Raw genomic sequence first — 17,628 nt, 5'->3', positions numbered from 1 at the left:
GTTTTAAATTTCACGGGAGTTGAACTCCCGTGAAGTTTAAAAACGTACTAAACTTCACGGGAGTTGAACTCCCGTGTAGTTTCGTAAGTTTTTTTAGAGAAACCGACCTGGTTTCAGCGACAGTGCTGAAACCAGGTCGGTTTCTCTAAATAAAACCCAAACGGGTCTTTTTTTGCAATTAAAAGAGGAAATAGGTTGGTTTTGAAAATTTGTCCATTTGCAATACTATCCCCGGTCAGCTGTCACCCACTCCTGCCTACTCTCCGCGTTACTCATCACTATCACCCAAATTCAAACAGTCCTACCACCTCCCTCTCTCTCTTCTTTAATCTGAGTTCAAGAAGAATAGAGAAGCATACTCAATCACTGTGAGCTCTTTGTCTGTGATTCACATTTTTTTTTAATTTCCCTTTTTTATTTTATTTATGCGTTATTTGTTAACAGAGTATAATCTTCTTGGTGTATGTAGTAGTTGAGATTTTATTTTATATTCTCAGATTAATAATCGGTCTCTGATACGATTGGGTTTTTGTCGTATTGGACCCCATGTCTTTGTTTATTCTACATAAACCCGCTAAATCTTCATAGTTTTAAATTAGAACAATTTTTCAAAACAGTCTCTTTTAAATTTTTATTTTTTAAAATCGACCATGTTTTTTTTATTTACCAAAACCGACCCGTTTTTTTGATTAGCAGCCTAATCACATTCCTAAATAGTCGGGGTTGCCAACCCCGGCTATTTAGGATGGTGCTAAACCTTAATTAGAAGCCTTAAACCATACAAATTTAAGTCCTAAATAGTCGGGGTTGGCAACCCCGACTATTTAGGAATGTGATTAGGCTGCTAATCAAAAAAACGAGTCGGTTTTGGTAAATAAAAAAAAATAGGGTCGATTTTAAAAAATAAAAATTTAAAAGGGACTGTTTTAAAAAATTGTCCTTCTAAAATATTAAATGACACCCACATATTTTTAGTTTACAGCCTCGACTTTATTAAGTCAAGATTAATATTTCGATCCAATGTGAGGATTTGATAGTCAATTTACAAATATGAAGATTCAAGTTTATGATATAAAACTGTGGAAGATTTGGGGTTATATGACAAAACCCCCACTTTTTTCCCCGAAAAGGAAACCAGGCAAAAACCAAAACTGAAAGGTCGCCATTAATATGTATATAATAACTGCATGATGTACAGTGTACAGCCACCACGCGATGAACTTGCTGATACGGTGGGGCCCACGTTTATACGGGTAGAAATTAGGGTGGCGCATTTTTAGGAAAACTATTTTGCGTTGGGGTCTTTTCCTCCTGACGAATCAAAGCCCATGACCTTTTTGTACAAGGATCACTCCAATTCTCACTCTTTCTATATTTTTCCTTTTTTTTTTTTGCATAAAACCTCCCTCTGTCTATTTATGTGAGTGTTTTTAATTTTATTTTATAGTTTTTATCCTGGTGGTTGCACTTTACCGTGAATGGCTCCACGAGGAAGGACGAAAAAGGTCGAATCTTGCTTTGTTAAAAAAAAAAAATTATTTTTACATCAAAATTTCACCCTTTTTTTGTGTATTTTAATTTGATATTTGAAAATTTTTAATTTAATGCAGACGGGCTTGCAGCGGATCGATGCTGCCTTTGATCACCTGATGCCCTTTGGCTTCTCAAAGCTGGTCATTAGCAAAACCATCAAAAATCTTCTAAAGGTAAAGTTTTTAATTTATATTTACTTAGTTCACTTCAGAAATTGATCTTGGCTTTTTTTCTTCATTTTTTTGAAGGTTTATGGAGGAGACGAAGGGTGGGTTTTCATTGAAGAAGCTTGTTATAAGGTTGTCATTGACACAATCCTTGAGCAACAAGAGAATGAGGAGAAAGACAACAAGATGGAGGTCTACTTTCTTTCTCCTCATAGAATTTTCCCTTTAATCTCTACGTATAAAATGAAATATAATCCTACAAATTGGAATCTGGATTATGGAATGTTGTTCATAATTATGCAATGTCTCTGAAGAAAATGAAGGGTTTTGCCCCCTATAAACCCAAAGATTTACCGCCATTTAAAAAAAATCCACTCCCTTGCAAAGTCACTTTTAAACCTAAAAAACCCACATTGAGTTATTTTCAAACCCACTTTGTTATTTTAGTAGTTCAGTGTATGGTATTCTTTTGTTGCATGTTGTGATATTTTGCTGTATGTTGCTATAGTTGTTTTAGGTTGCTATATTCTGTAGTAAGTTATTGTATACCAAAATGCGGATTTTGGAATATTGTACATAATCGTGCAATGTGCTAATGTGATTGATTATCTACTATCTAAGCTAGTACCAAACATTAATGCTCGGAATACGCATTTCATTTTACAACGCTCAAGTCTTAAGAAGGGTACTTAGTTTTTTTTTTTTACATTAAAGAGTAGGTGCATTCATTAGGAAGTGAGCGCATTCTTGAAGGCTGAAAGAGTCATGACTAAACCAGATTCTTTTTCTTTTTGAATATGAAAATTAAATAACTATGCAAACACTTACCGATGTATACATAACTATGTTGCATGTCTACTTCTATTATAAAGCTGTATCTTGTACCCGTATTTGATTCGACACTTCTTGAATATATGCATTCACATTAAGACTTGCATGTTTTGATTTAAAACACTCATTAAGTCATTATACACTTAATGGATGTATGACACGCATATCATACACTTCACATCCACTTTGTGAAACTTCTTGGACAAGGTCGGGCTTGTTTCAAACTATGTTTACTTTAGAATTATGATTTCAAATGGTTGTTTGCATATTTACTTAAGAACTATGAGTTCAGCCCATGTGCTTCAGCCGTATTCCAGTAGTGTACCCTTTATAAATTTTTCATGTCATGTACCCAAACCCATACCCATGTCCAATTTAGATGTGTAAAAACCACGACTATTTAATGATATGCAATCACTTCCCGCTCTATAATATTTATGACATCATTTTTAATGAAGAAGCCATCACTAAACCAGATTCTTGTTGAGGAGAATTGTAGAACATATTAATTAAACAACTATGCGAACACTTACTGATTTATACAAAAAAATGATGACTATTTAATGACATGTAATCACACTATACTATTTAACGACAAATGCAAATTATAATTACAAGTATTTTGCCCGTGCTCGCATGGGTGAGTCTTACTTTGTAAAATAAGTAATATGGAGCACATGACAAAAATTGAACCCACATCATTAGCTTGGAAGAGGAAAAGACTGATTTTTAATATGTAATGTTTGATCTCCAGAGGTCTCTTCTTTAGTCATATGCATGTGTGCTTCTAAATTGAATTGAACAGAATTTTTTTGAACTACTGCTTCTCTTCTACACACGCTCACACACTTCATTTTTATGGATATGAGCATGCAAATGACTTATACCAATGACTTATAACATATGAATTTGTAAAAATTAGATAATCTAAATTGCAACTTTTTTATCAAATAGTTTGAAACTTAAAAGAAATTCAAAATAAGGAGGTGGATAACATTTATTTTAATATTTAATACTTAGAGCTAGCTAGTTTAACCACTAACCTTTCCTTTATAATATTCCTTGTTATTTATAATATTCTAAGATAAAAAGAGAGAAAAAAGTCAGTTTGCTGAATGAGCGTGTGAATATTTTTTGTTTCAAAAATTTAAATTTAAAATTAGATTGTTTAACCATCAAACTCTCCTTTTTAATATTTATCTTTTTATAATATTTAAATAAAAAGCACTTGATATGATCACAATACCAAAAATATCTCTTCGATGTATGAATTATGGAGATTTTGCTAGCTGGCAAGCTCATCTTATGTTGATAAAAACTTTTGAGGTTTGGTATGAACTAAAGAGTATATTAAGTTAAACCGTGCAACATGAAGAAATCAAATAAAATGTTGTCGTTAGATGAGATACAAAGCTTTAACATATTGATTTCAAAAATAATCTCATGCCGAAACCTCAATTTTGTGATCATTGCATTAGAATTTCAACTTGAAAACTATATGTGGTTTTAAATTATCCATAAAAATATCATAAGAATCCAAATATTTTGTCCTAGAACAATCTTAAAAACTAATTAGAATTTCAATACAATTATTTAGAAAATATCAGATAAAGCAGGGAGAATTCAAGATAATATTTTGAGCAATTTATGTAAATTATTTGTTTATTTTTTCGGATTGCATGAAATATTTTTGTAATAGGAATGTTTTTAATTTTCTAAATCTTTACTTGTTATATGTTTTTGATGGTGTCTTGTGTTCTATTAATTTTAAGAGGGACATGGATGAAACAAAAACCCCTCTATTAAAAATCAATAAAAACATGATATCAAATCAATAAATAATATAAAAATGATAATTTTATCATTAATATTTTAAGAGGAAGACTAATTCATTAACTTTAAATATAATTTGACATATGTATAGTTTTACCTATATGATTTAAGGTTAATTTTAGAAGAAACCGCTCGACTATGATGGATGTCTGAGAAAATTCTTCTCAACTATTTTAATTTGAGAAAACTACCTAAAGTTTGAGCATATTATAGAGTACCAACTCAATTTTTTAAATTAGAGAAAACCCCCTCAGCTATGGGGTGTCTCACAACCCCCACCCCCCACCCACACTCCAATCTTTCACACTTTTTTTACCAAATTCAACTTACGTCATTTTCACAATGTTAAATAACTGAAATACCTTTTTAAAAATTAACCCATTTAATTACAAAGAAACTCCCAACCGGTAATAAAAGAACTATTTTTAATTTACAATGTTTTTTGCCCTCTTTCTCCTCCTTTCTCTGATCCTAAAAATCAAAGTAATTTTTTATGATTGAAGGATATTTTGGTCTTTTCTCAGTTACCTACTTGTCATGTGACATGTTAGACCTAATAATGTTAGCTTTCAAAGCGTAAAGTGAGAAGAGTTCATAGGTAAAGTGAGAAGAGTTCATAGGGATTTCTTAAAATTTAAAACTTAAGGGCGGCTATCTACAATAAGTTCAGAGTCGAGGTGGTTTCTCACATTAAAATAATTGAGAGAGGTTTTTAAAGACACACCCCATATTTGAGAGGGTTTTTTTGAGACACCATATATTTGAGAGGGATTAAGTGAGGAATGTTCAAGGGATCATCTAAATTTTTCATAATTGAGTGGAGTTATATATGATATGCTCAAACTTGAGGGGGGCTTTTCTTAAATTAAAATAGTTGAGGGGTGTTTTCTGAAATTAATCCATGATTTATGTAGAAAGGCTCTTTACACGAGTCTCTTTTCTTTAATTTTTATATTTACATATATAGTTATGAGATTTTTTATTTATGGATAGTTATAATTTGATAATGATTATAAATATTTGATTATTAGAATTTTCTAATTATGGATAGTTTTAATTTGATGAGAATTCTTGGGTGAATATAAGATTAGGTGTACGCATGTCATTATACTTATGATGACACTTGTCAATTTCTTGTGTCTTTATAACATGACACATGTCAATTTTCTGTGTCTTTAGGAATTCCACCAAATTTTCTTTATATATAAAGGAGGGATATGATCAAGGACTTAGTTATTTAACTGAGGACCTTGCATATATCAATTTACATAAGGTAGACGTGACAACTGAAAATCAACAGTACTAAGAGACAGTCACATGCTTCCAGAGAGAATGTGGTGGGGGCATGGTTTGATAAGTAAAGGTGAGAATACTAATCACCAATAAATATTCTACTCATAATTTAGCTGAACTAAGTAGGTTGAAGGTTATAAATTTCTTTGAATGATCATGGAAGCATGCTGCACAAGTATTTTTATAGAACTTACAATATGTATTGGATATTGTAAGACTTACTGAATATTTTTTGTGTGCTCTTTTTGAAATAATTTTAATAGTTATTGTGTACTCAATATGTCTGGAGATGTTTTCAGTGACTTACGACTTAATTGCTTATGCATGAAAATTGAGACCTACAACTCAATTTGATTTGTGGATGCATATATTTAATTTTACAGTTTTCTAATGAGGAATGACTGTTTTGGGTAACTATAAGCTTTATAATTTCATTTCATTATATTTTTATCATTTATGTTATTATGTGTAAGTGTTTATGCATGTACATGCATTCACAGTCTATGCATGTCGTGAACATGAATAGTCATCGTTTGTTGTACAATATATTATACATATCACTGCAGTAAGGCAGGAGGTATAATGATGTGTAGGTATGTTTTCTGTACATGGAACTTAGATCTCTGCTTTATGCAGAAAAACTGTGCAGAGTTTCTTCATTTTTCCTTGTGTTTGATATATTTGTTACCTTGTTCATTTTCTTTGAAACTCAAACTTCACAGTCTGTTATCAGGTAGAAAGAGAAGATGCTGATACTTCAATGGCTTTAGAAATCTGCAATCCGGTTGTTGATGCTGTGGAGACAAGCTCACATCCCGAGCTTATCTCAGATGGATTACATTCCGGTATAAGTTTTTCTTTTTTCCGTCTCTGTTAGCTGTGAATCAATAGACATGTTTCTTTGTATTTGGTAGTGTTTTGGCTTATCCTTTTTTAGCTAAACTGATGAAATTTCATGTGATGTATGAATTATGGTTGAAACCTCTTAGGTCCAGGTGGGGTCGCTCTGATTTCAGACAAGGACAGACATGAAGATGAACTCCCTGATGTGATAGATGCCACATCAAGTACCGTCGTGACTAGAGATACCAGTCAAAGTATCCTGCAGCTGACAAGCCCATCCTCAAATGCTGAACCTTGTCAGTTGCAGGAGTCTAATGGGGTGGTGAGACATCGGCGTCAGCCATGTTATGGATGTATAAGCGAGTCAGAATCAGAGAGGAAGTATAAACCTGCTCAGCAAGGAATGGGCTGGAGGATATATCTAGCTGTTATTGGTGTGATGTGAAACTGTTTAATTTAGATGGACAACAACATTAACTTCTCTTTGCATACTGTTGCGGATGATCTCATAATGTAATATTCCGTTCTCATGGTAGCATAGGAAAACATGTTTCTTTTGCGACATATGTATGTCCCTCTTCCTCAATATTATGTATGTATATATCCATATGTGCGCATGGATCTTTAATATAATATTCCATTCCCATGGCAGCATAGGGGATTTGCATGCAATTGAGTCAGCTATTTCCTATTTTTCTAACTTGAAAATTTCATTTGTTGTTAAAATTTTCTTTTGGAAATTATGTGATGGCAGCGCTGGCATTGTCGTATGGTAGGTTTTGCAATGATGTTTATTTATATACGTGCTTAATAAAGAGATCTCTATAATAAAGACTTGCAATAACCTATCGGCAGTTATCATCTTATCAGAATAAAGATGAACGTGGTAATGCAGGAGCATCAGATGTTGCATATTCAATTGAGATATTGAAGCTGTATTCAGACCTCCAGATGTTATGGAGTTAGACTCATAGACTCATAGTCATAGCCAAATGAATGATCTTATTTGAGCAGATTAGACTATTTAACGGCGGTTTTTCCCTACTTGTCTATTTAGTTATCGTGCTTTTTCACTTTGCAATTTATACCAATTGTTAACTTTTGCCTGTCACAGAAGAGGATTGATGAAATGGATGTTGCTAGTGAGCCTCCTTTCCTAGGAATGAAGGTGAATTTCTTGATGGTAATTGTTAACTGCCCTTATATATTTTTATTCCACAATTTACGTCAAGCTCATTTGATAAAATTTTGTGCCTTGAATGTTGACCAATGAGTGCAGCAACATGGTGAGCCTAAATGATTCCTAAGGCTGTGCGAGCCATCCAAAAAGACCAGGCTTTCGGTTTCAGCACATTCTTTGTAACAAGCCACAGGAAAGTTATGAGGTAAGATTCACAATTTGACCTTCAATTTATTTTGCAAAGGAAAATTGTTTATTAAGGTAATGATGGAAATGGGGAAAAAAATGAATGCTTAAAGTTACTCCAGTTTATTGTTAACTGTTTTTACAGGCAATAGCAGAATTGTTTTGTTTACAGATTTGGTATATAGCTTGTTTTAGCTGTCCTTCGTTATGAATTTGTATTTTATATTACCCACTAACATTTTTTTTACTCCATTTTGTGATCATTCTCGATGTCAGTTGTTGACAAATATCACAACTTCATTGGCAACTACATGGTGTAGGAATGGTATTTAAAATTAGAAAAAAGAATGGAGTAACTTTCTTGACTTCCTTTGTTGGGTTCTCTCTGACATCCTTTGAAAAGAACTTTTATTCTGTAGAGAAGGTGATGACAGAGGCACTTCATCATGTCTACTTCATTTTGAGTCTTCTATTTGTTAACTACATAAATTTGACATGGACTTAATTAAATAAATGTTGATTGTTATACTAATAACACGGCAAAGAAAGGTGAACAATGCAGTGGAAGTAGATTCTTTGTCAAGTTTGTTTGGTTTTTTTTTTAGGGTTGGTAATCTGTTGCATGGTTTCTTCCAAAGAAGCGAATTAGCTGTACCAAATGCATTTTTCAGACTTGGGGTACTCAGATACTTGATAAATATATTATCTAGTACTCCTGTTGGCATATGTTTATGTAATTTATTCATGATGGTTTGAACTTTGAAGGCATATCAAAGATTTAGGACTAAATAGATTGCATCCTTATTTGTAAGGTTCTAGTTGAGCTACTTATGACTTGAGATCTTACATAATTAAAATAAGCAAACATTTTGTATTTCACTAAACTCACACGTTAAGCTATATAAGTTCCTGTTTCCTTTTCCTGTTCATTTTTATGAAAAACCTTTCTATATCCATACTATTCCATGATAAATAAACCCGTATCATGCCCATTTACTACGTATAGTTTTACTTATTATGGTTACAGATATGTCTACGCACCTTTCTGGATGCATGTATGCATTGGTGTGTGTGCATGTTCATAGGCGTGCATGTTATCCAAATGAATATCCACTAACTTCGGTTCCTGTTTTCCATAAAACCTTGTTTTATTTTTGAAAATGCACATCTCTTTTAGAATTTGAACCCTAATTAACCTTCATTTGGTGAAACTTCAACTGCCAGTGCACCACACACCCTCTTGAAACATCTTCTATTTGGAAATCTTTTAACTTTCCGTTCATTTCCTCGTTACCTTTTTGTGACCTCTTATTCTCATTTTATGAAGAGTTTGTTGGGACAAACCCGGGGCCCAATAGAACAGGGTCACAGCAATAGTAGAGCAAAAGTAGAGATAAAATGTTGGACACACAGATTTACGTGGTTCGGCACTTGATTGCCTACGTCCACGGACAAGGATAGAAGAATTCACTATGATGAGAAAACTCTGGAGTTACAAACTCTCTCTCTTTACAAGAAGAAACTCTCTCTATTTTTTCTCTCTCACTCTTCTATGTAAGAAGTTGTTTCTGGGATGAGATTTCCTTAAGGATTTGAAGCTTTATTTATAGTCTTTGGAAAAACACTATGCACAATAAAATATTAATATTTTACTGTAGCAGTGGGGCCCGCTCTTTTGTTTTCTTTCAAAATATCAACAAAAGCTGCTGCTTCTTTCGGTAGTTTTGGAGTTGATAGGCGCATGACAATCTCCCACTTGAAGATTTGATTGATTATCAATCATATCTTCACATCATTCTTTCTATCTTGCCATCTTTATGTTGCTTACGTCTCTGACAGACCACAAGAGGATCGACACCAAATGAATTTGTCAGTACTGACTGCTTTTGTTAAAAAATCCGCTAGGTTATCTTTGGTGTGAATTTTCTGCATATCCACTGTTCCTTCTTCCACTTTCTCACGAACGAAGTGATACTGAACTCGAATGTGCTTGGTCTTTGAATGAAAGGCTGGATTTCTTGCCAAATGCAAAGCACTCTAACTGTCACAAAATAAAGATATCTTCTTTTGTTCATAGCCGAGTTCCTCCAACACCATCTTCAACCACATCGCTTCTTTACTAGCTTGTGTAGCTGCTACATACTCTGCTTCTGTTGTTGAAGTAGCCACAACTGACTGTAGTTTTGAAACACAGCTTACAGCTCTGCCAGCAAGTGCAAACACATAACCTGTGGTGGATTTGCTATTATCACGATCACCTGCATAATCAGAATCAACATATCCACTGACAATAAAATCAGATCCCCCATAACATAATGCAACATTTGAGGTTCCTTGAATGTATCTTAGAACCCTCTTTACAGCATTCCAATGCTCTTTACCAGGATTCGCCATGTATCGACTAACCACTCCCACTGCTTGTGCAATGTCTGGTCTTGTACAAATCATCGCGAACATTAAGTTTCCCACTGTTGATGCATACGGTACTCGAGACATCTTCATCCTCTCTTCTTCACTGCTAGGACTCATACTGGAGGATAATTTAAAATTAACAGGAAGTGGGGTAGAAATTGACTTACAATCTTGCATGTTAAAGCGTCGCAAGATTTTTTTCAAATAGTTCTTCTGAGAAAGCCAAATCTTCCTATTAATTCTGTCTCGGTAAATTTGCATCCCTAGAATCTTGTTTGCAGATCCTAAATCCTTCATTTCAAATTCCCTAGCCAACTGAGCCTTTAATTCTTGGATACGATCTTTGTTGGGGCCTGCAACCAACATATCATCAACATACAACAATAAGATAACCAAATTATTTTCATCAAACCTCTTGAAATATGCACAAGGGTCTGAATTAAGTCTGTTGTATCCAAGGCTCATGATGAATGAATCAAATCTCTTGTACCAACACCTCGGCGCCTGCTTTAGACCGTACAGAGATTTGTTCAATCTGTAAACCAAGTTCTCTTTTTCTTTTTTTTCAAAACCTTCTGGTTGGAGCATGTAAATTTCTTCTTCAAGATCTCCATGAAGAAATACTGTTTTCACTTGGAGCATGTAAATTTCTTCTTCAAGATCTCCATGAAGAAATACTGTTTTCACATCTAGCTGCTCTAGATGTAAGTCAAATATAGCGCTCATAGCCAGGACTATTCAGACTGTTGTTAGTCGAACTACGGGAGAAAATATTTTATTAAAATCAATACCTTCTTTCTGAGCATATCCTTTTACCACCAATCTAGCACAATATCGCTCCACCTGATCATCGCCATTTCGCTTGATCTTGTAGACCCGTTTGTTTCCAATGGTCTTTCTTACTTGTGGCAGTGACACAAGTTCCTAAGTCTTGTTCTTATGGAGAGCTTCAATTTCTTCCTGCATTGATGCCATCCACAAAGATGCATCTGTGCCATTTATAGCTTCATGAAAAGTTGATGGCTCTCCATCTTCTGTTAGAAGACAATATGCAACATTACTCTCCGTAATATACTCCGAGTGCTAAGTTGGTGGTCTTCTTTCACGAGTTGACCTTCGAACTTCTGGAGCCTCGGCCTCGACTGGTTCTTGTACATCATGCTCCGGTGTCGCTTCAGAAGAATTCAGATTATCTTCTACCTGAACAGCTACAGTCTCTGAGTCCTTCCTCGAACTGCTTTCTTTCTCTTCACTTTGTAGTTGGTTCTCTACAAAAATAACATCTCTGCTGATGATAACCTTATGGGCAGTGGGATCCCACAGGCGATACCCCTTTACTCCATCAGCATACCCCAAGAATATGCATTTTTTGGATTTTGAATCCAGCTTTGTAATTTCTTGGGCATTGTACATTACGTACACTGGACTTCCAAATATATGGAGGTTAATCAGCTGGCTTGCCAGTCCACATCTCCATCGGCGTCTTCAATTGTATTGCAGTTGATGGAGATCGATTCACCACATAACAGGCGGTTTTTACTGCTTCCGCCCAAAAGACTTTTTCCAGATTTGCAGTAGCCAACATAGCTCTTGTTCTTTCCAACAGAGTTCTGTTCATCCGCTCCGCCACTCCATTTTGTTGAGGAGTATAAGCCGTACTGAATTGTCTTTTGATGCCTTCTTGCTTGCATAATGCTATGAATTCACCGTCTGTGTATTCTCCTTCATTATCTGTTCTCAAGCACTTGATCTTCTTCTCAGATTCAAGCTCGATCCGCGCTTTGTAGGCTTTAAAATCTGAGAACACATCCGTCTTCTTCTTGATAGGATACACCCAACATCTCCTGGAGTAATCATCAATAAAGGACACAAAGTACTTTGCTCCTCCTAAGGATGTAACTGGTGCTTGCCATACATCAGAATGAACCAGTTCCAGAATAGCCTTGCTTCTAGAACTCGATGTGTTGAACTTCAGTCGATGTTGTTTGCTTGTAACACAATGCTCGCAGAATGGAAGAGCTACGGAATTAAGTCCAGGAAGCAGTTTCTGATCGGAGAGAACCTTCAAACCTCGTTCTGACATGTGGCCTAGCTTGCGATGCCACATCATGGTTTGTTCTTCTCCATAGCTGGTTGATGTCACACATGAATCAGCTTCCTGCAGAGTCTCTCCCTTGATCATGTACAGATTTGCAGCTATCTTTCCTCCTTTTATCACCACAAGCGCCCCTCTAACAATCTTCATGATTCTATTTTCTATATGAGTCTTGCACCCGAGCTCATCTAATTGTCCCAAAGATAATAGATTCTTCTTCAAGCCCTTCACATGTCGCACATCTTGAATGGTGCGTATTATACCAACAAACATTTTGATTTTGATAGTACCAATACCACAAATCTCCAAGGCATGATCATTCCCCATGAATACAGATCCTCCTGAGATAGGTTCATATTTGTGAAACCATTCTCTCCGAGAGGTCATGTGCCAAGAGGCTGCTGAATCCAGAAGCTAGACATCAGTAAACTTCTTTCTGCCTTCATTAACAGTGGTTGCTCCACTGAATAGAATTTCACCATCGTCTGACGTACTGACAACGCATCCTTGAGATGTTGATGGCTCTGAAGTCTTTTTATCTCCATTCTTCTTGTTGTGCCAACACTCCGATTTGACGTGCCCTCTTTTGCCACAGTTGTAGCATTTGACATTCTTCTTACTTCTTGATTTAGATCTGCCATGGGTATGACTCCCACTGGAGCCACGTTCCGTTGATCTTCCTCTCGTCACCGATAAGGCCTCCGCTGGTATGACTCCCACTGGAGCCACGTTCCGTTGATCTTCCTCTCGTCACCGATAAGGCCTCCGCTTGTTGTAAACTTGCATGCCTGTCTTCCTTGCTCTTGCGCCGATTTTCTTCCTCCAGAACAGCGGCTGCAACATCGTCGAAGACTAGATTGTCCGTAAGGACGTTGTTTGTCAGGTTGATGATGAGTTGATCATACGAGTCAAGTAGACTCTGAAGTAGAAGTTCTGCACGTTCATTCGCACCAACTGTATATCCCAACGTTGTGAGTTGGGAGAACAGTGTGTTTAGGGTGTTGATGTGGTCAGTCATTGATGTAGACTCCGCCATCCTCAGAGTGTAAAGTCTCCTTTTTAAGAAGATTTTATTGTGCATGGATTTCGCCTCATATAGCTTTGTTAGAGTATCCCAGATCTCCTTTGCTGTCTTCTTCTCCTCTATGCTTAACAGCACCCCGTCTGCTAATGCCAGATGGAGATTTGCAATAACATTTTCGTCCATCTCGTTCCACTTCTTATCATCTGTGATGTCGTCCGGCCTTGCACCAATGACCGCTAGACAATTATCTTTTCTCAAGATAGCCTTTATCTTCAACTTCCACAGAGAGAAATTACTCCCGTCAAATTTCTTGATATTGAACTTCGCCGCCATTGCTTCTACCATGAACAGTAACTTCTTACTATCTCACGTAAATAGTACTGTACTTATGAACAGTAACCGTATTTGTGAATAGTGTCATACTTGTGAATAGTATCGTATTTGTGAACAGTACTATACTCGTGAATAGTACCCGTCACCTTCAAAGGGTAAATGATAACCTAACTTATTTTCTGATGTGGAGGATCCACCTTTGGTGGCAGCCACAGAGCATACGATAAGTAGATATATACAAATACCCTAAGTTGGCTCTGATACCACTTGTTGGGATAAACCCGAGGCCCAATAGAGCAGGGTCGCAACAATAGTAGAGTAAAAGTAGAGATAAAATGTTGGACACACAGATTTACGTGGTTCGGCACTTGATTGTCTACGTCCACGGGCAAGGATAGAAGAATTCACTATGAGGAGAAAACTCTGGAGTTACAAACTCTCTCTCTTTACAAGAAGAAACTCTCTCTATTTTTTCTCTCTCACTCTTCTATGTAAGAAGTTGTTTCTGGGATGAGATTTCCTTAAGGATTTGGAGCTCTATTTATAGTTTTTGGAAAAACACTATGCATAATAAAATATTAATATTTTACTGTAGCAGTGGGCCCGCTCTTTTGTTTTCTTTCAAAATATCAACAAAGGCTGGTGCTTCTTTCGGTGGTTTTGGAGTTGATAGGCGCCTAACAGAGTTGCTCCTTTTCTTTTCTGTTGTTATTGTAGCAAATTTTGTTGATGATGATGCTTTTGGAGAAGGAGCTCCACTTTCTGTGAACTTGCTAGTAGTAGGGGTAAAATTTTTGATCTTTGTAGATTTACATAAACTTATAGCTTAGAACTTGCACAAACAGAAACAAATCCAAATGGGGAACTTCATTTATCGGCCAGAATTCCTAGTTGATTATGTTTGCTCGGTTTAGCAAATCATTCTCTCAAAATTCATATTTATTTTGATCATTTGCCTTTCTCCTTGTGACACCAACCTGTGTTCATATCGCATGTCCTTTTCTCAGTCTTTATTGTGTATTTCAATGTAACCCCACTTTGTTATTTTAATTACTTCTATTGATTGGTAGAATTCCTTTGCACCACTAAATCTTCTTCTACTTTTACTAATTTATAACCGCTTAAGTTTCTCACCTGGCAATCATACCTGTGAATTCTAGTCATGATTTACCTCCGCCCCCCCAACCCCCGCAAAAAATAATCCGTGTTTTGATGGTTGCGAGCTTGAAGCAAACCGAGTGTTGGTATGATAAAGTAAAGTGCGCAACCATTGAAGCAGGACAAGTAATTAAGTAAGGGAACTTGCTAACCATCATTATATATGAGGTCAGCTCATTTGTAATCACGTGAGATGAAAGGGTCTTATATCCATAAAGATAGGGTTGTCCAACAGCCGGCCGGCCGTGGCCCGGCGCCCGGGAAGCCTAAGTCGGGCTCCGGGCCGGCGCCGGGGCTATTTGTGCCGCTCGGCTTGCCGCAGGCCGGAATAGTATTTTTTGTTATTTTTATTTTTTTATTTTTATGTTTATATTATAGTATGTATATAATTATATAAATGTATATATATTATATATATATATTTATTAGTTAATTATGTATTTTATTATTATATTACTATATTCTATTCTGTATATAGTCTATGTGTGTATATTAATTCCTCTTAGTATAGTGTAATAGTAAGTATACTCCTTATGTAAGTATAATTGTTAAGTTATTATAGTTGCTTTCTCTATATAAGTATATATAAGATATCTCCTTATATATGTCTAATGTATCATGTAGTATATATATACTCTCTTTAGTATACTATGTTATATAAGTAATCTCTGTCTATATAGTATCTCTCTTTATATAATATATTTCTTAGTATGTATAATATGTCATTGTGTTGTATATATATCTATCTTAGTATATAAGTAATATAAGTCTATCTTCTATATAAGTATATGTTATGTATACGAAGTATATTATAAGTATGACTTTCTTTGTATTAAGTATATTATATATATATATATATATTTATATATATATATAATATATATATATATAAAAAAAAAAAAAAAAGAATTTATTATTATTAATATATATATATATATAATATATATATATAATTATATTATATATATATATAATATGATAAATGAATAGCTCTCTTTTATATATGTATGGATGGATGTTGTATAATATATTTTCCTTAGTATATTGGTTATATAGTATTCTCTCTTGTATATGTTACTCCTATTGAATCTAAGGATACTTTTTTAATATCGTGTGTGTCGGTGTATACTCTCTTCATTAGTATAAGTTAGTATATTACAAGTTATCCATTGGCAACGAGCAAGGTACGGGTTAATTATGCGATTCTCTCTATCTCTTAATATAACTTATAAATATAACATTATATTTACTATAATATATGTTAATATAATATTAGTTATGATTATACTTTTAGAAGTTTTACAATCTACATTTTAAATATAATATGTTAAACCTATATTTTAGCATTTTTAAAAAAAGAAAGAATTTAAAAAACCTAGGTGGGGATGTATTATCTATTGCGGATGCGATGATTAATAATTTTCTTGTAATTGTATGATTTATTATTATGTATAGTTATTTTATATAATTTTTTATTATAATTAGTATTTTAAGTGATTAATAAAAGTATTATTTTTTATTATTTTTTTGTTTTTTTTAATAATTGAAACTTAAATAAAATTTAAAATTTTGAAATTTTTTTTTTTTAAAAAAAAGAAAAAAACCGGGCCGGCCCGGAACCCGGCCCGGGGTACCCGGGTCCGGGCTCCGGTTTTGCCCGGCCCGGGCCTGGATGGACAGGCCTACATAAAGAGTAATTTTTTACTTATACGCAGTATGTTAGTTTTTATCCCTAGCAATATTTATTTACCCCCCCTCCATTTTAGGGTTAATTGTGGATAGACCAGTATCATTGTTGTGAACTAGAGGTGCATTCGGTCCGGATACGGCTTGGATATGATGCTTACCATATCCATATCCGTTTACCCATCTTGGATATGTCTCGGATACGGACACGGATATACCTCGTAAGGAAAATTTATACCCATATCCGCTAAAATCGGATACGGTTACAAATATAGATGCAGATATATAAGCGGATATGCATGCAAATACAAAATGGATATGAGAAAACTCGATAGTATTGAGAAAAACATAGTTCATGTGATATAAAAGAGGTCGTTAATATGTCCATTATAACTAAAAAGCTAAGATTAGACATCTTGATCATCAAAATCAACCACAAATCCATAATTTAAGAATCAAAACTATCGTAAGAGTATGACTAATATGTATTCAGATGTTTCGGATAAGGATACAAATATTTTACTACAAAATCATATCCGTAACCATATCCTATCCGTTACAGATTTGAGTAACCATATCCGTACACCGACGGATACGGTTACAGATATTTCCTCGGATACAGATACGGTTTAGCACCCCTATTGTGAACTCACTACCCCTCTAGTTTTATTTTTGCAGATAGCACCCCTAAGTGAATTCATTTTCACTCTGTTACCTTCACATGGAGAAAATTGCTTTTTTAACAAATATCGGCCACTAAGGGTAAAAGAGTCAAAATTTTCACTCAGGACGCCTGTCTACAAAATCAAAACTAGAGGGGTAGTAAGTTCAAAGCATCGATACTACAGGGGGTCTGTCCACAATCAACCCTTCATATTATGAAAAATGTCATGGTTTGATGTTTGTCTGCCTATTTATCGAGGGGAGCTTTATCTGTATCAGTCTAGCCAGTTCTAACCGGAGCCGGGTTTACCAATGCCGCCTCTTGGCGCAACACTACATTTTTGAAGAGATTGGAGAGCAAGTATGTTATGTCCTGGCGTCGCAAATTTCG

The 17,628-nt window shown here is 34.9% G+C and overlaps 1 protein-coding gene across 2 annotated transcripts; it reads left to right on the top strand.

The window, feature by feature from the left end:
- Positions 348-7,167, top strand: LOC109842891 (probable inactive histone-lysine N-methyltransferase SUVR1). 2 transcript variants are annotated; one of them, XM_020411800.1, is made up of 6 exons: positions 348-368; positions 1,448-1,505; positions 1,611-1,706; positions 1,782-1,892; positions 6,391-6,502; positions 6,647-7,167. In XM_020411800.1, exons 2-6 carry the CDS (start codon positions 1,479-1,481, stop codon positions 6,943-6,945), a joined length of 645 nt encoding a protein of 214 aa, XP_020267389.1. In that variant the 5' UTR covers positions 348-368; positions 1,448-1,478; the 3' UTR covers positions 6,946-7,167. The 2 variants fall into 2 exon arrangements, with proteins under 2 accessions (XP_020267389.1, XP_020267388.1); XM_020411799.1 differs by lacking the exon at positions 348-368 and adding an exon at positions 1,190-1,346.

The sequence above is a fragment of the Asparagus officinalis genome, chromosome 5 (assembly GCF_001876935.1).
Source record: "Asparagus officinalis chromosome 5, Aspof.V1, whole genome shotgun sequence".
NCBI classification, from domain to species: Eukaryota; Viridiplantae; Streptophyta; class Magnoliopsida; order Asparagales; family Asparagaceae; genus Asparagus; species Asparagus officinalis.
Note: the sequence above shows the minus strand (reverse complement) of the source record. Positions and strands in the feature narration are given on the sequence as shown.